The sequence below is a fragment of the Clarias gariepinus genome, chromosome 17 (assembly GCF_024256425.1).
Source record: "Clarias gariepinus isolate MV-2021 ecotype Netherlands chromosome 17, CGAR_prim_01v2, whole genome shotgun sequence".
NCBI lineage: Eukaryota > Metazoa > Chordata > Actinopteri > Siluriformes > Clariidae > Clarias > Clarias gariepinus.
In genome coordinates this window covers 1,782,489-1,805,778 of record NC_071116.1, presented here as the reverse complement: position 1 = coordinate 1,805,778, position 23,290 = coordinate 1,782,489, and the positions used below count along the sequence as shown (strand labels likewise).

General features: G+C 39.5%; 1 protein-coding gene across 38 annotated transcripts in view; it reads left to right on the top strand.

Annotated features, from left to right (window-relative positions):
- LOC128545731 (protocadherin gamma-C5-like) overlaps positions 1-23,290 on the top strand; it is a 241,929-nt gene that overhangs the window by 152,042 nt on the left and 66,597 nt on the right. For 2 of the 38 annotated variants that reach the window (XM_053516327.1, XM_053516307.1), the window contains exon 1: positions 18,430-20,974. The exons of 31 other annotated variants lie outside the window; for them this stretch is intronic. In XM_053516327.1, coding sequence (XP_053372302.1) covers positions 18,578-20,974 — 2,397 coding nt within the window. In that variant the 5' untranslated portion in view covers positions 18,430-18,577. Of the gene's footprint in view, positions 1-4,392; positions 6,867-7,863; positions 10,176-11,534; positions 14,046-14,804; positions 17,294-18,429; positions 20,975-23,290 lie in introns of those variants that run through there. 5 more of the 38 variants (XM_053516314.1, XM_053516330.1, XM_053516331.1 and 2 more) reach the window with 5 other exon arrangements.

Genomic DNA, 23,290 nt, shown 5'->3' with positions numbered 1-23,290 from the left:
GTTCAATAAAGGTGTTTTCTTCCAGACTACTAACCTCTAGATCAATAAGCATGTAACTTTCTACTTGTTTCCTTGCGTTCATGGTGCTTAACATGATGTCAACTTTTTTACCTTGTACGTTTAATCGCCTTGCTAATGACTCTGTACAAAAGGTAGCAGAGCTGCCTGGGTCCATAAAGGCGTATACCTCTACTATCTTGTTACCTTTCTTGGACTTTATTTTAACAGGTACTATGGAGAGAATACAGTTACTATGGAGAGGTACTATGAAGAGAATACAGTTATCTCCAGCTCCAGTACACACGCTCGTTTCATGGCTCACTGTAACAGGCAGTGTTTTAACTGGTTCGGTTTCGTCAGCCTTTACGATCACTTGAGCTGTGTCTTGTGCTGCAATGTGTAGCATGCGAGGATGTTTCTTTGAGCACAACTGACATGTAATTTTCTTTGTGCAGTCTTTGCTTAAGTTTCCTTTTACTAAACAGCCAAAGCAGAATCCATTCTTTTTTTAAAAGTCCAATTTGTCCTTATATGTCTTATCATTGAACTGGTGGCATTTATCTAAAGTATGATCTTTTGCACAGGATGCACAAGGTTTAGTAAAGGCACTAATAACTAATGCACCACTACTCTTTATTGTAATTGAGTCTTTATGATTTTTACCAACCTGTTTTACGCCGGTTGCAAAGCTGCTACCTCTTTTTCCTTTCATTTTTTGCTTGAGCCCTGACGGAGGTTTGTTGCAGTGTTTTTATCATTAATTGAAACGTTCAGGTTGCCGAAAAGTGGGTTAGACATTACAGTTGCTTCCTGCTCTACAAATTCCATCAGCTGCACAAACTTGGCTCTTTTTTGGGTGCGCCTTTTGTGCATGTATGCATGGTTTCTCCATCTTTCACGCAATTTGTAGGGCAGTTTTGAGACTATAGTCCTCAAATTGGTAGCATTGTCTAGCTCATCCATGTGATCGATACTTGACATGGTATTGTAACATTTTACCAGAAACAGGGAGAAATTTGTCAGTGACTTTCCATCCTCTGACTTTATTTCCGGCCAGTTGAGTGCCTTTTGCATCAGCGTTGTAGCGATTATTTGTCTATTTCCAAACTTGTCATGTAACAGTCTCATAGCTTCTGCGTAACTGCAATGTTCTGGCATGAGCTGGCAGTTTATCACAAGGTCCCTAGGCTGTCCTCTAGTATACTGCTCAAGAAAGAACAGCCTATTCAGATTGCTATCAGTTTTGGTTTCGATGACATGTTTAAAGGCTCTTACAAAGGACGTGAACTCAAGAGGGTCACCATTGAATGGAGGAACGTCGTGCGGAGGAAAGTTGCCTCTAACTCTTCGCAAACATTTCTGTAAGATCTGCCTGAAGTGGCATCCTACCCTGAGGCTCCACTATGTCAGTGTTGTAAAGTAAGTGTTCGTTACCTTGGGTAGGCCATTCCATTAGGGTGCTTGACATTATGGGTTTGGCACTCACGGGCATGCTTAAGTAGTTTGCTCGGAGGCGCGATGGCAGTTCGAGGTATTCCGTTGCCGAACTGTGGTCGTGGTGGTCATTGTGTTCGGGAGCGCATGCACCACGCGTTTCGATGGTCACGTCCTGTCTTGCAGGACCTTGTCGTTTTTCACAACCCTGATACACTTTTATTTTTGCTGTAACCTTTGCAGGCTTCACTTCGAATTCCAGCCTTTCCTTTTTAACCTTTAATCGTGCTTGGAATTGTGCTTCCTCTATTTCTAACGCCTGCCGTTGCTCTAAGATTGCTGCTTCAGCCAGCAGGGATGCTCTGTCAGCTTTAGCCGAGCTAAGGATGCTGTAGATGTTGAGGAACTTTTGGATGCTGCCGTCACTACGCTTCCGTGCTTGTTAGGCGCGAGAGTCCTTGATTCCACCATTGACACACTGTCTTCTGGTAAAACTCCGTCATCGAATGTTTGAGGCGGCTTAGAGCGGTTCTAAGTTTCTGTAATCCACGTCTCTACCCTTTTCCTGAATTCTGTGGCGCACAGCAATTTAGACACATACCAGTTTTGCCGATCATGTTTGCGTTCGTCTTCAGTTAAGTGCAATCGCACATCCCTATTGCTTTCAACAAAGTTCTCTAGTAGCGCCTTGTATTTCGTATGGTATTTGGTTTCAACGTCATACAGATTGTAGGCATCGTACATAAGCAACTCTATTAAACTCTAAGAAAGTTAAAAATTTGTTTAATAACAAAGATTAAACTGAATAAGACTATCAATTTAATGTGTAATAGGATTTATACTAAATAAAAAAATGACAAAGCTAGGGTATAGGTAACCTGAAACAAAAACATGGAAACAGCTACTACCAAACAGTCTGTACAGCTGACTGATAGTTAATTTAGTCTGAGTCACAAGCAACTTTGGTTAAAGAGGGCTACCTGGTTAGCTTACATGCAGCAGTCATATTTGCATACTACTTGCTAAAGGGGGAAAGGTGTAAAATATTGTTATAACTCGGGAGAAACGCGGACGAATTTTGACCGTGGAGTAAATTACTATAGCTAGTGAAAAACGGGAGGGTTAGCAGGTGTGTATATTTGTGAGAGGGTCAGTGTTTTGTAACACCCCAGCATTTTATTCTCTCAAACAGTAAGATTAATAAAGTTCTAATGTTAATGTGGTTGCTAACGCTAGCAACCTAACTAAATGCTAACGTCATGCTAATACTACAGTTACAGTTTCGTCACCCTGCAAACATTCTACAGAGAAAGATAAAAAGCTCAGACATCTTATCCGTTTCCCTCACACACAGGTGGGGTTCTTTGGCTAACTATAGCAGCTAAATTATTTTACCTCAGACCAGCCTGAAAGTTTAAGTGTAACCTTAACACGATAACAGTAATAAATCTTACATATAGTAATAATTTTTCAGTCATATGTGACTTAGGTAAGTGAACATGTGTATACAGACCTTGTATTTAACATCATTTTCCCTTAAATGAACCATAATCAGCGGTGTGGGAGCTCAAGAGAGACACGAAGTTCTGACTGACAGCGCTTGAATCCACCGGTGACCTCTGGGGGCGGGGCCAAGCAAACTTCAACCTAGCAGCTGGGTTACACAAAAACTACCCAACTCTCTGTGAAGAACCCAGAAAAATGACCCAACAGAGGCAACCCAGCGTTTTTTAGGGTGTATGAAATGTAAATGTGTATGAATAAAAATGATAAGTTTTTTAATATTAATAATAATAATAATAATAATAATTATTATTATTATTATTATTATTATTATTATTATTAATTATTATTATTATTATTATCAATAATCAAATGTACAAATCATAGAACAAAAATATAAATTATACAAAACAAGTTTAACAGAGACATCATTATGATACTATTACTCACAAGCACTAATGCCTGAGAGCAGCGCTGGTCATTATCTCCCAACCTCAGGATGTAGGGGTATGGCCTTGACACTTTAGCCTGCTGGAGGTATTCCACCATGTTGGTTCCAACCTTAGAAAGTTTCTGGAAAATTGAGAGGGTTGGCTAGTATACATATTTGTAAGAAGATTAGTGTTTTATAACACCACAGCATTTTATTGTACTGATATTAATAAAGTACTAATGTTAATGTGGTTGCTAACGCTAGCAACCTAACTGAATGCAGCGTCATGCTGGCACTACAGTTAAGAGTTTAACTTTCATTCATCACTTTACCATCTTCATACACTGTGCAAGCATTCTACAAAGGAAGCTAAAAAGCTCAGACATTTCAGCAGTTACTTTCATACGCAGGTGGGGTTCTTTGGCTGGCTAGCAGCCACTGTCAGATAAACTAGAGCTCAGAGCAGAAAGTTTGAGTTGAACGTTAACATGGTAAAGTTAATAAATGTTACATACAGTAAAAAAAACTTCAGTCATATGTGACTTAAGTGAGTAAAAGTGTGTATACAGACCATGTATTTAACGTTTACATTTCCTGTTCAATGCACGAGGGGGATGCACCCTCATCAGCATCCCAAAAGAAAAGACATAGGCTAAAGTTGACACAGCCACTGTATACACCGTGAACTTCAGGGGAGGGGCGGTCTTGTCTGTGATGTTAGCTGTCACTAGCTAACCCAACTCCAACCCAGCAAGCTGGTTTACACAAAAAGTACCCAATTCACTGTAAATAACCCCCCAGAAAAATGACTTAACAGAGGCATCCCAGCGTTTGGGTAGTTAAAAATAACCCAGCATTTTTTAATGTGTAGTTTTGACTCACAGGGGCGCTGTTTAACAGCGATGGACTGAGATTGGGGTTAAAATCGTCAAACCCTCCGACGTCATATATCAGACAGAAAGAAAGAGGACAGGCTTTTTTCCGCAGGATGTGAGAGCACAATTATTTTATATACCAAAGGCATTTATAATTTCTTTATGACTATTTAATTCTGACCTAGATACTTAGATTGTCGCTTTGAGTAGCATTTATTAAAAAACAAAAATCCGCTATGGCGTTACGGCGCACGATTCTGCTTCTCTTCGTCTTTTGTTCTGACTGCGCGTGCGGGCAGATCACTTACTCTGTTCCCGAGGAAATGGTGAAAGGATCGAGGATCGGAAACATCGCTCAGGATTTGGGTTTGGATTTAAAAAGACTGAAATCTGGGAAAGCGCGCATCTTTTCAGACGAGAGCATTGAATACGTGGAACTAAACAGGGAAAACGGATTGCTTCTCACCAAAGAGAAGATCGACCGGGAGTCTCTTTGTGCGAAATTAACCCCGTGCGCGCTCCACCTCCAGATGATTCTGGAAAACCCGATGGAGTTATATTCTGTTACTGTAGAGATCACAGATATAAACGACAATGCTCCTAGTTTTCAGAACGATGAAATGAGGTTCGAAATCAGCGAGTCGGCAATGATCGGTGCCAGATTCGTGCTGGGAAAAGCTGCCGATCCGGATGTTGGAATAAACGGCCTTCAGGGCTATTCCCTTAAACCCACGGATAATTTTGTGTTAGACAAAGAATCAGGTGTAGGGAAGAATGTCGAGATGATTTTACAAAACACACTTGATCGGGAAAAGGAAGGACAAATACATTTGTTGTTGACGGCGTTTGATGGTGGCGAGTCTCGGCTGTCAGGAACAATGCAAGTATATATAACGGTTGTGGATGCTAATGATAATGCACCTGTATTCACGCAAAAGGTTTATAAAACTACGCTACAGGAAAATAGCGCAAAGGGAACAAAAGCAACAACAGTGAGTGCTTCTGACGCGGACGAGGGTTCGAATAGTTACGTATCGTATTACATTTCAGATGCAGTGGAAAGATCGGTTGCCAACATGTTTGTTGTAAATAAAGAAAGTGGAGAAGTGAAATTAAACACACAGATTGATTATGAAAAATCCAACAGCTACCAGCTTGATATTCAAGCCAGAGACCAAGGAGGATTGTCTGACACATGTAAGGTGATTATTGATGTATTGGACATTAATGATAACAGTCCAGCAATCACGATCGTTTCTATGTCTAATTCCATATCAGAAGAATCCAAGCTCAACACTGTTGTTGCCATGTTAAAAGTAAATGACTTGGATTCAGGTGCGAATGGACAAGTTTACTGTACTGTTAATGATAATGTTCCTTTTACGATCACATCTCCGTCAAATAACTTTTTTAGCCTGCGCACTGATCAGGAGCTGGACAGAGAGAGAGAAGCTGAGTATAACATCACAGTGACTTGCTCTGATGAGGGAGTTCCCTCACTCTCCAGCAGCACTTCTCTCCGTTTACACATATCAGATGTAAATGACAACGCACCTGTTTTTGAAAAAAATCATTATGAGGCCTTTGTGGTGGAGAACAACACACCAGGTCTCTCTATATTCACAGTGAAGGCGAGTGATGCAGACTCCAACCAGAATGCTCGAGTCTCTTATATTTTAGAAGAGAGCACTGTCAATGGAGTTCCTGTGTCATCATATGTGTCAGTCAGTGCTGATAGTGGAGTCATTAATGCCGTGCGCTCTTTCGACTACGAGCAGTTAAAAGACTTCCATTTCCGCGTCAGAGCGCAGGACGGAGGCTCCCCTCCACTCAGGAGTAACGTGACAGTCAAAATTACAATCCAGGATCAGAATGACAACGCTCCTCAGGTTCTCTACCCAGTACAGACCGGTGGCTCTGTGGTGGCTGAGATTGTGCCTCGTTCAGCAGATGTCGGATATCTGGTCACTAAAGTGGTGGCTGTTGATGTGGACTCTGGACAGAACGCCTGGCTCTCATACAAACTCCAGAAAGCCACAGACAGGGCGCTGTTTGAAGTGGGAGCGCAGAATGGAGAGATACGAACTGTGCGCCAGGTCACTGACAAAGACGCTGTGAAACAAAAGCTGACTGTAGTTGTGGAGGATAACGGACAGCCATCTCGCTCAGCTGTAGTTAACATCAATGTAGCTGTAGCGGACACTTTCCCTGAAGTGCTCTCAGAATTCACTGACTTTACACACAGCAAACAGTATAATGATGACCTCACCTTTTATTTAGTTTTAGCCTTAGCTGCTGTTTCTTTTCTTTTAATCACAACTGTAGTAGTTATAATATCAGTAAAGATCTACAGGTGGAGACAATCGCGCATCTTCTATCAGTCCAATCTCCCAGTTATTCCGTACTATCCACCCGGTTACACAGACACAGGAGTTACTGGAACTCTGCCGCACATGTATAATTATGATGCTTGTATGACCACTGACTCGAGGAAGAGTAACTGTAAATATTCTACACTTGGAGGACAAAGTGTTTTAGTGATGGACCCGAGTTTTACAGAAACTCTGCAGCGCGCTGTAAAGGAGAATATTATTTTAAACGATCCAGCTTCTTCAGAAATGGTAAGCGTTTCTTATAATAAATGTTTAAAAAACTTAATGATTACCGAATTGTGACACAGTACACATCACAGTCATTAGCAATTTGATTTTCTTTGAAATGTTTGAAATGAAAACTTGAAAGAAATGCTTTATTATGAAAAAAAAAATAGTTACTCCATAACCATGAGCCAATATAAAATTTAAAATATTATATGGCATTAACAGATCTTTTCTTTTCCTGCGTCTACAATTGTTCAGCTTTCTTTTTTAGCACCAGACGTACTGGACAGCGTCGGGCAATTTTCCAGCAAATTACGTATCTTTTTTCATTTTAACATGAAAAAATTGCCTGCCGCTGTCCAGTACATGTGGTGCTAAAAGAAAGCTGAACAATTGTAGACAGAACCAAAAAAAAATCACACAACTGTTTCCGTCTTAAAGATCAGCTATTAATAGTTAATGTTTTAAATAATACAACTGCACCGTGATATGAGAAATTCATTCCGTGTATTTTTGTATTATACACATTTTTGTGTAGTGTTTTGATATATGCTACAGTGTCTGGTAAAACCAAGATAATGTCATAATTTTAATAACGTCACTATTTGTACAGTTTACATTCGAATATCATAAATAGCATTAGGCAAATACTGCATGCGCATATAAAGGAAGTATGTGTGCACTTCTCATTTTTCGACTCCGAGAGCCGCTGTTTGACAATGGTTCTGTGAAATCTCTCACTGTATCCGCCTCAGACTCACCCACAGCGTCAGAGAAAGAAATGCCTTTCTCTGCCATTTTCCATGTTTTCTCAAGCCTCCTGGATTAATTTTGGTGACTGTTTTTAGAATAGCAATTTAAGGCATAACATTTGGGATTTATACATTCTAAGAACTACACACATCGAAGATCCGGCTGCTGAATGTTATTTTTGAAAAGGGTGTTGCAGTCATGTGGCAGACGTTATTGTTTTTCATCGTCTTTTCTTCTCGTTCGGTGCACGGACAGGTCAGTTACTCTATTCCTGAAGAAATGGAAAAAGGTGCAGTAGTTGGAAATATTGCACGAGATTTAGGCTTGGATGTACAGACAATGAAATCAAGAAATGCCCGCATATACACGAGTGACGAGATGCCGTACATCGATTTAAATAAAGAGAGGGGGATACTTCTCATTAACAAGAAAATAGACCGAGAGGCTCTTTGTGTAAAAACGACTCCATGCGCTTTGCATCCTCAGATCGTCCTAGAAAATCCAATGGAGCTCTATAAAATTACAGTAGAAATTACAGATATAAACGACAATGCTCCATATTTTCAAAGAAATGAAATTCTATTTGAAATTAGCGAGTTAGCTGCACCCGGTGCTAAATTCGTGTTAGAGCATGCTGTCGACTTGGATGTTGGTGTTAATGGCTTGCTGCGTTATTCACTGAAACCTACAGATCATTTCGCTTTGCAATTACAAAGCCAAACTGATGGAGACAAAAACGTGGAGTTGGTATTAAAAAAACCACTGGATCGCGAAAATCAGAAACGCCTGATTTTAATATTAACTGCCACGGACGAGGGCAAACCACGTATGTCTGGAAGTGTAGAAATACACATCTCTGTTCTGGATGTTAACGACAATGCTCCTGTCTTCGATCAAAAAATATATAAAGCCACACTTACAGAAAATTCATCAAAAGGCTCCGAGTTGATAACTGTTCGAGCCCTAGATAAAGATGAAGGATCTAATGGGTTAGTGTCGTATTATATTTCAAACATCATGGATTTAAGTGACGTCTTTGTTGTTGATCCACAAACTGGTAAAGTGTCAGTTAATGGAATAATTGATTACGAAAAAGCAAGTCATTATCAGCTAAATATTCAAGCTCGAGATCAAGGGGGTCTTTCGGATTCTTGCAAAATTATAATTGACGTAATCGACGTGAATGATAACAAACCCGTGATCAATGTCATTTCACGATCAAATACCATATCTGAAGAATCTACACCAGGTGTAGTAATTGCCATGCTTAATGTTAATGACCCGGACTCTGATCTTAACGGACGAATTCACTGCAGTATAAGTGAAAATATGCCATTTGTTATCACATCTCAGTCCAATAATTTCTTTAGCCTATTTACTGATCAAGAATTGGACAGAGAGAGAGAAGCTGAGTATAACATCACAGTGACTTGCTCTGATGAGGGAGTTCCCTCACTGTCCAGCAGCACTTCTCTCCGTTTACACATATCAGATGTAAATGACAACGCACCTGTTTTTGAAAAAAATCATTATGAGGCCTTTGTGCTGGAAAACAACACACCAGGTCTCTCTATATTCACAGTGAAAGCGAGTGACGCAGACTCCAACCAGAATGCTCGAGTCTCTTATATTTTAGAAGAGAGCACTGTCAATGGAGTTCCTGTGTCATCATATGTGTCAGTCAGTGCTGATAGTGGAGTCATTAATGCCGTGCGCTCGTTTGATTATGAGCAGTTAAAAGACTTCCATTTCCGCGTCAGAGCGCAGGACGGAGGCTCCCCTCCACTCAGTAGTAACGTGACAGTCAAAATTACAATCCAGGATCAGAATGACAACGCTCCTCAGGTTCTCTACCCAGTACAGACCGGTGGCTCTGTGGTGGCTGAGATTGTGCCTCGTTCAGCAGATGTCGGATATCTGGTCACTAAAGTGGTGGCTGTTGATGTGGACTCTGGACAGAACGCCTGGCTCTCATACAAACTCCAGAAAGCCACAGACAGGGCGCTGTTTGAAGTGGGAGCGCAGAATGGAGAGATACGAACTGTGCGCCAGGTCACTGACAAAGATGCTGTGAAACAAAAGCTGACTGTAGTTGTGGAGGATAACGGACAGCCATCTCGCTCAGCTGTAGTTAACATCAATGTAGCTGTAGCGGACACTTTCCCTGAAGTGCTCTCAGAATTCACTGACTTTACACACAGCAAACAGTATAATGATGACCTCACCTTTTATTTAGTTTTAGCATTAGCTGCTGTTTCTTTTCTTTTCATCACAACTGTAGTAGTTATAATATCAGTAAAGATCTACAGGTGGAGACAATCGCGCATCTTCTATCAGTCCAATCTCCCAGTTATTCCGTACTATCCACCCGGTTACACAGACACAGGAGTTACTGGAACTCTGCCGCACATGTACAATTATGATGCTTGTATGACCACTGAATCGAGGAAGAGTAACTGTAAATATTCCACGCTTGGAGGGCAAAGTGTTTTAATGATGGACCCAAATTTTACGCAGACCATGCAGCGCACGATCAAGGATAATAATCTTCTGAATGAACCGGATTCTCCAGAGTTGGTAAGGGATTATTTATCGCCTTGTTCTCGTCTTTAATTTTAAATGTTTATAAAATATACGTTTATCACTTAGACTTAAATGACAGTCACGCTTTATGATTAGACATTCATTAAAAGGCAATTTATTTTGAGTAATATAAATTAGGTTGATGTGTTACAAAATAGTAACCCGAGTTTTATCCATTTTTTAGTCTTGCAGTTTTCCATGTCATGTTTTGTTTGTGATAATACACAAACAAAAAACTACATTTTAAATAACAATTGGACCCTATTTGCAGGTCATCGTTTGGTTTCAAGAAAAAGGTACACTATGTACTATTTAGTTTTTTGTTTTGTTTTTTAACTGTGACGTTTTTTTGTATAGTGTGGTGTTGTCAATGAGATTAATTATTAAATTGATAAGATAATTGGCCTGGATATGTTCGGACATGTATCTTTAGTGATTTCACTTTAGTGAAAATCTCCCTGTCTTAAATTCAATAGAATTATTTTTTTAGAGATGTTATCAGAATAATTTTAATTCAGTAATGTAAATAGTATTTTGTTCTTCTCTCTCTTTTATGCCTAAATGCTTATTTACTTTGTTAATAAGTCATAACAAAATACTTTTATCTTCTTTGCTTGCCGTGACAAAGATCAGTATTTTTTTTGTTCATTTGTTTTAAGTCTTGCAACATTTATTCTTTTCTAATTTCCACTGTTGATAACAATGGCTGCTTACACCAAAGCTGTTAAAATGATTAGCATTCTTGCCTTAGATTAAAAAAATATATAATCCTTTTAACGGCCAACAAGACACTTTATTTTATCTATATAAATGAAATCATGTGAACAGGAGTGAAAACACATATTACAAAAAAAATAAACGGTGTTTTAAATTTGCGACTTTGAGTCAGACAATCTTATGTTAATTTGTGTAATGACTTGTTAACAGGAAATACTGCAAATTGAACAGAAATCCGTGTTTGCAAATGAACTGTAAGGTATACAGTAGGTACGTTTTCAACTGTAAACCAAGGAATCAATTAAGACTCACTCATGTTTTGTCTTTTTTCTTTTGCATACTATCAACTACTATATTCCAAATATTTATGTTTTAAGGTGCTTGTAAACAGTACAGTGTAGATAACACGATCATTAAAAAAAACACTGTCTGCAAACAATATCTTTATCAGATTTGTCATGACGTGCATCAGTGTATGGTGGCAGCTGGCGTGTAGTACCCAGCGTTTTACTGACAGGGTCGCTGTGTGCTAAGAGTACAATTAATCCATCTGCATCCGCCCCAGATTCGGAAAAAAATATATCTTATAACACACGAAAGGAAAGGATTCGCTATAGGTTTTCTGCATCGGTGCGATCTTGGTGGATAAAATTTGTCGGATATTTAAAGAGCAGTTAATTTATAACTAAAAATAAATTACTGCTAATTATAAGGATTACACTACCGAGTTCGTTTTTGTAGGTTTTGGGGACAGACGCTGCGGCGATGTGGCGCACGGTATTGTTTTTCATCCTCCTTTCTTCTCCCTCCGTGCTCGGGCAGATCAGCTACTCCGTACCGGAGGAAATGGCAAAAGGTTCGATCGTCGGAAATATTGCGCAGGATTTGGGATTAGACTTAAAAAGACTTAAGTCTGGAAAAGCTCGTGTATTTTCCGGGGATAACACGGAATACATCGATCTGAACAAAGAAAGGGGTTTGCTTCTGATAAAAGAAAAAATAGACCGAGAGTCATTGTGCGCTAAAACTACACCATGCGCTTTACATCTCCAAATGATTATTGAGAACCCGATGGAGATGTACACAATTACTGTCGAAATCACGGATATGAACGACAACGCTCCTTTTTTCCAGACGGAGAAAATCAGGATTGAAATAAGCGAGTCGGCTGTACCGGGAGCGAGATTCATGTTAGAGAGAGCGACGGATGCTGATGTCGGTTCTAACGGCCTTCAGAGCTACTCACTTAAACCGACTGATCATTTTGTGTTAGAGCTGCAAAATCACGCAGACGGAGGTAAAAATGTTGAAATGATTTTACAAAAACCTCTAGATAGAGAAAAACAGGAAACTATTGCATTATTGTTAACAGCCATGGATGGAGGTGATCCGGTTCTGTCTGGTACTGTACAGATACACGTTACTGTTTTAGATGCCAATGATAATGCTCCGGTCTTTACCCAAAAAGTATATAGAGCCACAATAATGGAAAACTCACCAACGGGTTCAATAATAACAACCGTAAGCGCATCTGATGCAGATAAGGGAACAAACGGACAGGTTACTTATCAGATTTCAAACACAGATAAGAGTGTGAAAGATGTATTTTCTATAGATCAAAACAATGGTGAACTAAAGCTGAATGGTCAGATTGACTACGAAAAAACAAGTCGTTTTCAAATTGATATTCAAGCGAAGGATCAAGGTGGACTTTCTGATTCCTGTAAAATAATGATTGATGTGTTGGATATTAATGATAATAAACCTACCATCAACATTCTCTCGATGTCTAGTTCTATATCAGAAGAGTCTCGGTCTGGAACAGTGATCGCAATGATCAAAGTAAATGACCCGGATTCAGGTGCAAATGGACAAGTTTACTGTACTGTACGGGAAAATGTCCCATTTACTATAAAATTTCAGGCCAACAATTTCTTTAGTCTGCTCACAGATCAGGAGCTGGACAGAGAGAGAGAAGCTGAGTATAACATCACAGTGACTTGCTCTGATGAGGGAGTTCCCTCACTGTCCAGCAGCACTTCTCTCCGTTTACACATATCAGATGTAAATGACAACGCACCTGTTTTTGAAAAAAATCATTACGACGCCTATGTGGTGGAGAACAACACACCAGGTCTCTCTATATTCACAGTGAAAGCGAGTGATGCAGACTCCAACCAGAATGCTCGAGTCTCTTATATTTTAGAAGAGAGCACTGTCAATGGAGTTTCTGTGTCATCATATGTGTCAGTCAGTGCTGATAGTGGAGTCATTAATGCCGTGCGCTCGTTTGATTATGAGCAGTTAAAAGACTTCCATTTCCGCGTCAGAGCGCAGGACGGAGGCTCCCCTCCACTCAGTAGTAACGTGACAGTCAAAATTACAATCCAGGATCAGAATGACAACGCTCCTCAGGTTCTCTACCCAGTACAGACCGGTGGCTCTGTGGTGGCTGAGATTGTGCCTCGTTCAGCAGATGTCGGATATCTGGTCACTAAAGTGGTGGCTGTTGATGTGGACTCTGGACAGAACGCCTGGCTCTCATACAAACTCCAGAAAGCCACAGACAGGGCGCTGTTTGAAGTGGGAGCGCAGAATGGAGAGATACGAACTGTGCGCCAGGTCACTGACAAAGATGCTGTGAAACAAAAGCTGACTGTAGTTGTGGAGGATAACGGACAGCCATCTCGCTCAGCTGTAGTTAACATCAATGTAGCTGTAGCGGACACTTTCCCTGAAGTGCTCTCAGAATTCACAGACTTTACACACAGCAAACAGTATAATGATGACCTCACCTTTTATTTAGTTTTAGCATTAGCTGCTGTTTCGTTTCTTTTCATCACAACTGTAGTAGTTATAATATCAGTAAAGATCTACAGGTGGAGACAATCGCGCATCTTCTATCAGTCCAATCTCCCAGTTATTCCGTACTATCCACCCGGTTACACAGACACAGGAGTTACTGGAACTCTGCCGCACATGTACAATTATGATGCTTGTATGACCACTGACTCGAGGAAGAGTAACTGCAAATATTCTACACTTGGAGGACAAAGTGTTTTAGTGATGGATCCGAGTTTTACAGAAACTATGCAACGTGCTGTAAAGGAGAATGTTCTTCTAGATGAACCAAATTCTTCTGTAATGGTAAGGGCTTTTTATTGTACATTTTTCCCCCGCAATGTTTATTAACTACACTCTCTAGAAAAGAACATATCTTCCGGCATGCTACCACATGTTTAATTTGTATATGATGAAATCACTTTGAGAAATCATCCTCTTACGGACAAACACGGTTTCTTAACGGTGTACAGAGGTGCGTGGATATGTGCTGTATTTAATTTATTATCATTATTATTATTATTATTATTATTATTATTATTATTACATTTTTACATTTTGTTTTAGTCCACTCAGGTGTATCGCTTACTTTATAGAATTTATGGGAACTTTATTCACAGTGTAATATTTTTCCGACAAATATTTAACTAAAATAATGTTGATGTCAATTCCTGTTTTTTTATTCATTTACTTATTGTCCAAAGTGAGCTAAATGCACAGTATCAACAAATATAAATAAATAAATAAATAAATAAAGCGTTTAAAAATATTTTTCTTCTATTTAATGCATTAGTCATCGTGACTGCGTCCGAATATTGACATTTTTTTAGACGCAACAACAAACCTACTGCAATTTCACTCTTATAATTTAAAAACATTTGACTACATTTATTTGCAATACTTGTGTTTGACACAGAGGGCCGCTGTATAACAAGGAAGCCTCGATTTTGCCGTTTCATTTCTCACAAGCACCCATAGATACTCATACCCGGGAGAGAAAGGAAAGATTTTTAAATCGCACAATATTTACGCGTGCAGTTCAGACGGAACCCTTCAAAACCTTTGTAAGCTGGATTGCGGTGGATTTACATTCGTGGCGCAAATTTAAAAACTGAATTACTTTGTTTTTTTTTTTTCTTCTGAGGATCTCTGGCGCCGAGTAGATAATGGCAGTGATGTGGCACTCGGTATTGTTTTTCATTCTCCTTTCTTCTCGCTCGGTGCTCGGGCAGATCAGCTACTCCATACCGGAGGAAATGGCGAAAGGCTCAATCGTTGGAAATGTTGCTCAGGATTTGGGTTTGGATATAAAACGGCTAAGATCTGGGAAAGCACGCGTTCATATGATAGAAAGCACGGAATACATTGCGCTGAACAAAGAGAGAGGAATCCTCCTAATAAAAGAAAAAATAGATCGGGAGTCGCTTTGCGCAACAAAGACTCCGTGTGCTCTACACATTCAAATGATTCTTGAAAACCCGATGGAGCTGTATACAATAACAGTAGAAATCACAGACATTAATGACAATGCACCATTTTTTCAGACGGAGGAAATTAGGATTGAAATAAGCGAGGCGGCTGTACTGGGAGCGAGATTCATGTTAGAGAGAGCAATGGATGCAGACGTCGGTACCAACGGGCTTCAGAGCTATTCACTTAAACCGACTGATCATTTTGCGTTAGAATTGGAATCTCATGGAGATGGAGGTAAAAATGTAGAAATGGTTTTACAGAAACCCCTCGACAGAGAAAGCCAGAAAAGTCTCACATTATTATTAACAGCTATGGATGGAGGCGATCCGGTTCTGTCTGGTACTGTACAGATACACGTCACTGTATTGGATGTTAATGATAATGCTCCTGTTTTTAAGCAAAAAATATATAAAGCCTTGATAATTGAAAACTCACCGAAAGGAACAAAACTGACAACAGTGAGCGCATCTGATGCTGACGAAGGAACAAACGGACACGTGACGTATTACATTTCAAACGCAGACAAAAGCGTGAAAGATGTATTTTATATAAATGAACAAGATGGCGAAATAACATTAAAAGGCCAAATTGACTATGAATTTAAAAGCCATTATCAACTCGACATTCAAGCAAGGGATCATGGTAGTCTCTCGGACTCCTGTAAAATAATTGTTGACGTCGTGGACATAAACGACAATAAACCAACGGTTGCTATTTTATCAATGGCCAGTTCCATAACAGAAAACTCTCCTATCGAAAATATTGTTGCAATGATTAACGTAAATGACGCAGACTCAGAAGCAAATGGCAAAGTTCACTGTGAAATCAACAATAATATTCCATTTTCTATCACATCTCCGTCCAACGCCGTTTTCGCCCTACGCACAGATCAGGAGCTGGACAGAGAGAGAGAAGCTGAGTATAACATCACAGTGACTTGCTCTGATGAGGGAGTTCCCTCACTGTCCAGCAGCACTTCTCTCCGTTTACACATATCAGATGTAAATGACAACGCACCCGTTTTTGAAAAAAATCATTACGACGCCTATGTGGTGGAGAACAACACGCCAGGTCTCTCTATATTCACAGTGAAAGCCAGTGATGCAGACTCCAACCAGAATGCTCGAGTCTCTTATATTTTAGAAGAGAGCACTGTCAATGGAGTTCCTGTGTCATCATATGTGTCAGTCAGTGCTGATAGTGGAGTCATTAATGCCGTGCGCTCGTTTGATTATGAACAGTTAAAAGACTTCCATTTCCGCGTCAGAGCGCAGGACGGAGGCTCCCCTCCACTCAGTAGTAACGTGACAGTCAAAATTACAATCCAGGATCAGAATGACAACGCTCCTCAGGTTCTCTACCCAGTACAGACCGGTGGCTCTGTGGTGGCTGAGATTGTGCCTCGTTCAGCAGATGTCGGATATCTGGTCACTAAAGTGGTGGCTGTTGATGTGGACTCTGGACAGAACGCCTGGCTCTCATACAAACTCCAGAAAGCCACAGACAGGGCGCTGTTTGAAGTGGGAGCGCAGAATGGAGAGATACGAACTGTGCGCCAGGTCACTGACAAAGATGCTGTGAAACAAAAGCTGACTGTAGTTGTGGAGGATAACGGACAGCCATCTCGCTCAGCTGTAGTTAACATCAATGTAGCTGTAGCGGACACTTTCCCTGAAGTGCTCTCAGAATTCACAGACTTTACACACAGCAAACAGTATAATGATGACCTCACCTTTTATTTAGTTTTAGCATTAGCTGCTGTTTCTTTTCTTTTCATCACAACTGTAGTAGTTATAATATCAGTAAAGATCTACAGGTGGAGACAATCGCGCATCTTCTATCAGTCCAATCTCCCAGTTATTCCGTACTATCCACCCGGTTACACAGACACAGGAGTTACTGGAACTCTGCCGCACATGTATAATTATGATGCTTGTATGACCACTGACTCGAGGAAAAGTAACTGTAAATATTCTACACTTGGAGGGCAAAGTGTTTTAGTGATGGATCCGAGTTATACAGAAACTATGCAGCGAATAATGAAGGAAAATAATATCCTGGATTCCGATTCTCCAGAGTTGGTAAGGCATTAGCTTTAATACTTTATTTTGTTTTACAATGAACATTAGAGACATTTCTCATCTTTACATACATGATGATTACTCTGTGTTTGTTTTTGATATTGTCTTGGACGAGGGTTCCTTAAACTACAGTGACCATTATTCTGCTGTATAAATGTGCATTAGTTTTGTGATGCTGCAGCACATTGATCGAGGTTTTTAATCTAAAGCTTTGTTAGACATTTTTGCAAGTGAGCTATTTCTCATAACCCTTACCCTCATAACAGCATAATCCTCGGGAATACAACTGAATATAATATTATGTACAACACTTTTCATGATAGAGAAATATTGATAACAAAAGAAAACTAAGTTTTTAGAATTTTTAGGTTGATCTTTAGGTAGATTTTTTACTACAGTACATTTGAAAGCTCTGATACGTCTGTGTTTTGGCTATTGTTTACAAGTAAAATAAATCGACATAAATATTGTTAAATGTCTACGTTATTTTTTTTTTTAGAATTTAGACAAAGATTCAAGTGCAAGATGTTTTCAGAACCATTTGGTCTGGACAGCGACACAACTTGGCATACTTGATTTATGACCAATTAACGTTTGACATTTCGTGGAAACAATTATTTCACGTACTGAAATTATGTGCATGTGTTTCATGTGCAGGTCGAGTGACTGTAGAAAGTTTTAGATAACATTTTTCACCTACATTCTTCCCCACTGTTTTAATTTGGGAAAAATCCCACGATGTTTTTTCCCCTTGATATAGGCTGTGATATGCTTGTTAAACATTCCAAAACCAGAAATTGCAAAACGTCATTGTTGCAAAGTTCACGTTATTCGTTTAAAGCAAATTTATCAAACAAGAGGAAAAAATTGTCAAATATATGCTTTCCCTAAAAAAAGGCTGCTCACGATTTAATTTAATTGAACTTAAAAATATATTTTTTCTTCTTTTTGAAAAATTTATTTCAATATTAATAATAATAATAATAATAATAATAATGTTTCATTAAATAAATGTGTAATTCTTTACTTTTACTCAGAGGGCCGCTGTTTAGCTAGAAACCCTTAATTTTGCGCTTTTATGTCCTTTTATCCGCCCATAGCAAAGCTCAAACCAGAGACATAAGAGTTTCGCTGTAGGACTGCACTTGCGAAAAAGATGTTGGAGATTTATTTTTAAAGCTGTTACCCAACGTAAAGAGGAACATTTTCAGTGGACCTGAACTGATAGCAAAGATTATTTTAATAAGGATTAAATTTCTGCGGATCTATTGTACCGACGAGAAGATGGCAGACGCAGTGATGTGGCACACGGTATTGTTTTTCGTTCTTCTTTCTTCTCGCTCCGTGGACGCGCAGGTCAGCTACTCCATACCGGAGGAAATGTCGAAAGGTTCCATAATCGGAAATATTGCTCAGGATTTGGGATTGGATTTAAAAAGACTGAAATCTGGGAAAGCGCGCATTTATACGGCGGACAGCACGGAATATATCGAACTGAACAGAGAGAGAGGCTCGCTTCTCATTAAAGAAAAAATAGATCGAGAGTCGCTTTGTGCTAAAAAGACTCCGTGTGCTTTACATTTACAAATAATTCTGGAGAGTCCAATGGAAAGGTACACAATAACTGTAGAAATCACGGACATTAATGATAATGCACCATACTTCCAGACGGAGGAAATCAAGATTGAAATAAGCGAGGCGGCTGTACCGGGAGCGAGATTTATGTTAGAGAGAGCAATGGATGCAGACGTCGGTACCAACGGGCTTCAGAGCTACTCACTTAAACCGACTGATCATTTTGCGTTAGAATTGGAATCTCATGGAGATGGAGGTAAAAATGTAGAAATGGTTTTACAAAAACCCCTCGACAGAGAAAAGCATGAAACCTTTACTTTGTCATTAACAGCCATGGATGGAGGAGAACCGGTTTTATCTGGGATGGTACAAATACACGTTACTGTATTGGATGCTAATGATAATGCTCCTGTCTTTACCCAAAAAGTATATAAAGCTTCTGTGTCCGAAAACTCACCAATAGGAACAAAATTGGTAACCGTAAGTTCATCTGATGCTGATGAAGGTATAAACGGACATGTGTCGTATTCCATTTCAAACAAAGAGGAGAATGTGAAAGATTTATTTTTAATAAATCAGAAGACAGGCGAAATAAGTTTAAAAGGACAGGTTGACTTTGAAAAGACGAGCCATTTTGAGGTTGATGTACAAGCCAGAGACCAGGGCGGTCTGTGGGACTCATGTAAAATAATAGTTAATGTTTTGGATATAAACGATAATAAACCTACTATCAGTATTTTGTCAATGGTCAGTTCGATATCTGAGGAGTCTCCTTCTGGTACCGTTGTAGCAATGATCAACGTAAATGACCCGGATTCAGGTGAAAATGGAAACATTAATTGTATTATCTCTGATAATATTCATTATAAAATCGTATCTTCGGCGAATAATTTCTTTAGCCTGATGACAGACCAGGAGCTGGACAGAGAGAGAGAAGCTGAGTATAACATCACAGTGACTTGCTCTGATGAGGGAGTTCCCTCACTGTCCAGCAGCACTTCTCTCCGTTTACACATATCAGATGTTAATGACAACGCACCTGTTTTTGAGAGGAGTAAACATGACGCCTATGTGGTGGAGAACAACACACCAGGTCTCTCTATATTCACAGTGAAAGCCAGTGACGCAGACTCCAACCAGAATGCTCGAGTCTCTTATATTTTAGAAGAGAGCACTGTCAATGGAGTTCCTGTGTCATCATATGTGTCAGTCAGTGCTGATAGTGGAGTCATTAATGCCGTGTGCTCTTTCGACTATGAGCAGTTAAAAGACTTCCATTTCCGCGTCAGAGCGCAGGACGGAGGCTCCCCTCCACTCAGTAGTAACGTGACAGTCAAAATTACAATCCAGGATCAGAATGACAACGCTCCTCAGGTTCTCTACCCAGTACAGACCGGTGGCTCTGTGGTGGCTGAGATTGTGCCTCGTTCAGCAGATGTTGGATATCTGGTCACTAAAGTGGTGGCTGTTGATGTGGACTCTGGACAGAACGCCTGGCTCTCATACAAACTCCAGAAAGCCACAGACAGGGCGCTGTTTGAAGTGGGAGCCCAGAATGGAGAGATACGAACTGTGCGCCAGGTCACTGACAAAGACGCTGTGAAACAAAAGCTGACTGTAGTTGTGGAGGATAAAGGACAGCCATCTCGCTCAGCTGTAGTTAACATCAATGTAGCTGTAGCGGACACTTTCCCTGAAGTGCCTTTAGAATTCACAGACTTTACACACAGCAAACAGTACAATGATGACCTCACCTTTTATTTAGTTTTAGCCTTAGCTGCTGTTTCTTTTCTTTTCATCACAACTGTAGTAGTTATAATATCAGTAAAGATCTACAGGTGGAGACAATCGCGCATCTTCTATCAGTCCAATCTCCCAGTTATTCCGTACTATCCACCCGGTTACACAGACACAGGAGTTACTGGAACTCTGCCGCACATGTACAATTATGATGCTTGTATGACCACTGACTCGAGGAAGAGTAACTGTAAATATTCTACACTTGGAGGACAAAGTGTTTTAGTGATGGACCCGAGTTTTACTGAAACTATACAACGCGCTATGAAGGAAAACAATCTGCTGAATGAAACTGATTCCCCGGAGTTGGTAAGGAATCATTTATTGCTAATATATATATATATATATATATATGTATATATATATATATATATATATATATATATATAGAGAGAGAGAGAGAGAGAGAGAGAGAAGGGTAAAGGTGTGTTTTTTTCACCTTAATGTATTTGCATTTCCAGTGTTTCTTTTGATAGTGTTGACGCAGCCATTCTTGCGTATGATAACCGACAATTTATATTAAATTATACGGAGGAAAAAACATTCACACTACTCTGTGTTTCTCTGAACCGGAAACAGAACTACCTTTTTATTTGCATATGACCCTTTTAAAGGAGAGACCGGTGACATATCACATGAGCATTGTGAGAGCACACCTGATACAAACGTTAACACCCCCACTTGCTCTCATATTTACAATACAATATTATACTACATATACATGTCATATAACAACTTATAATAACATAACATAAATACATTCTCTTCCTTGTGTTGGGTTTACATACCAAACATAAAACTCTTGAATTTTTCTAGTTTCAACTTTGTTACTGGTTTTGTCATGACATCGGCCACCATTTCTTCTGTGGGACAATACTCAACTGTCAGTTTGCCATCACTGAGTGCCGATCGAACAAAATGATATCACACATCAACATGCTTGCATCTTTGGCGAAACACTGGGTTCTTTGTTAAAGCAATAGCACCTTAATTATCCTTAAAGATTTGTACAGGCATATACACACAGTCATTTTCCATACTGCTTAACAACTGTACAAGGTACATGCTTTCTTGTGTAGTTAAAGACAATACCATATACTCTGCTTTACATGTGGATAAAGCAACTGTGGACTGTTTTTTTGACTTCCAGGAGATCAGAGGTCCATTCTGTGTAAGACTAAAACCCTTTTGTACTCCTTCTGTCACTTGAATCTGACGCCCAGTCAGTATCACTATATGCCACAAGTTTAAGTTTTTCATTACTTTTCTTGTAACATAATTCATGATCAATTGTACCTTTCAAGTACGTCATTACATGTTTAACTGTAAACCATTGTTGTTCGTTTGGTTCAGACAAATATTGGGACAGTTTACTAACAACCCAACACAGATCAGGTCTAGTACATGTCATCAGATAGATCAGACTACCTACTGCTTCACCGTATTTCTTTGGATCAACAGGATCACTATCACTGTTGTAATCCAGCCTTTGCTCACATGGTGTTGACCTGGGTTTGCAATCTGACATACTGAACCTCTCTAGAATCCTTAATATGTACCTTTTCTGGTTCATCTTTACAACTCCTTCACTTTGATAAAAATCAATTCCCAGGAAATGTTTGAGTTTTCCCAGATTTTTCATTTTAAATCTTGATGCCAGCATCATTTTCACATTATTCAGCAAATAATTATCACTGGTAGCAATTATGAGATCATCTACCCAGATTATTGCTATCACTCTCTCTTTTTCAGTTTGTTTACTGTACACTCAGTGATCAGCTGAATTTTAAACAAAATCATTCTCAGTGAGGTAATCATGTAACATTTTGTTCCAATTCCTGCCTGATTGTTTTAAACCATACAGTGATTTGTTCAGTTTACAGACTAGTTTATCACCAAAGTCTGACTTCACTTCAAATCCTTCCGGCTGCTCCATGTAAACCTCACAATCGCTTGGAGCATGTAGATAAGCCGTTTTTACATCCATTTGGTGGAGGTCAAGATTATGTTGTGCTGCTATTTCCATCAACGCTCGTATTGAAGTTATATTAGCTGTTGGGGAGAAAGTCTCTTTGTAATATACACCTAACACTTGACTGTAGTCTTTAGCAACATATCTGGCCTTGTATGACTTGGTCTCATCTGTATTATTTTTGATAGAATAGACCCATCTACCCTCCACTGCATGTTTGCCTTCTGGTAGAGTAGTTAGAGTAAATGTATCATTTTCTTGTAAAGAGTTAATTTCATCTTCCATGGCCTTAGCCCACATCGGTGACTCTCTCGAACTGATAGCTTCCCTGAATGTTTGTGGTGCATCATACACTCTGTAACAGTAGTCAACATTAGTCAAAATCTCATCATTACAATCAACATTAGATACATAATCTGTCAAGTACTGGGGAGCTCTCCTATTTCTTTTAGGATAACGTGTACTTTCATCCCCTCCCTCAGTCTGAGCACTACTCTCATTCTCAATCTCAGGTTGAGGTCCATGAGTCTTTTCTGAAGTATGATTAGCTACGTTTTGTTTCAACTGGGAGAACACATATCTTTGCCCATGAGAATCATCATCTAACACTGAAATGTCTGTTTGTGTCTGACGTTCAGTTACATACTTTGTGA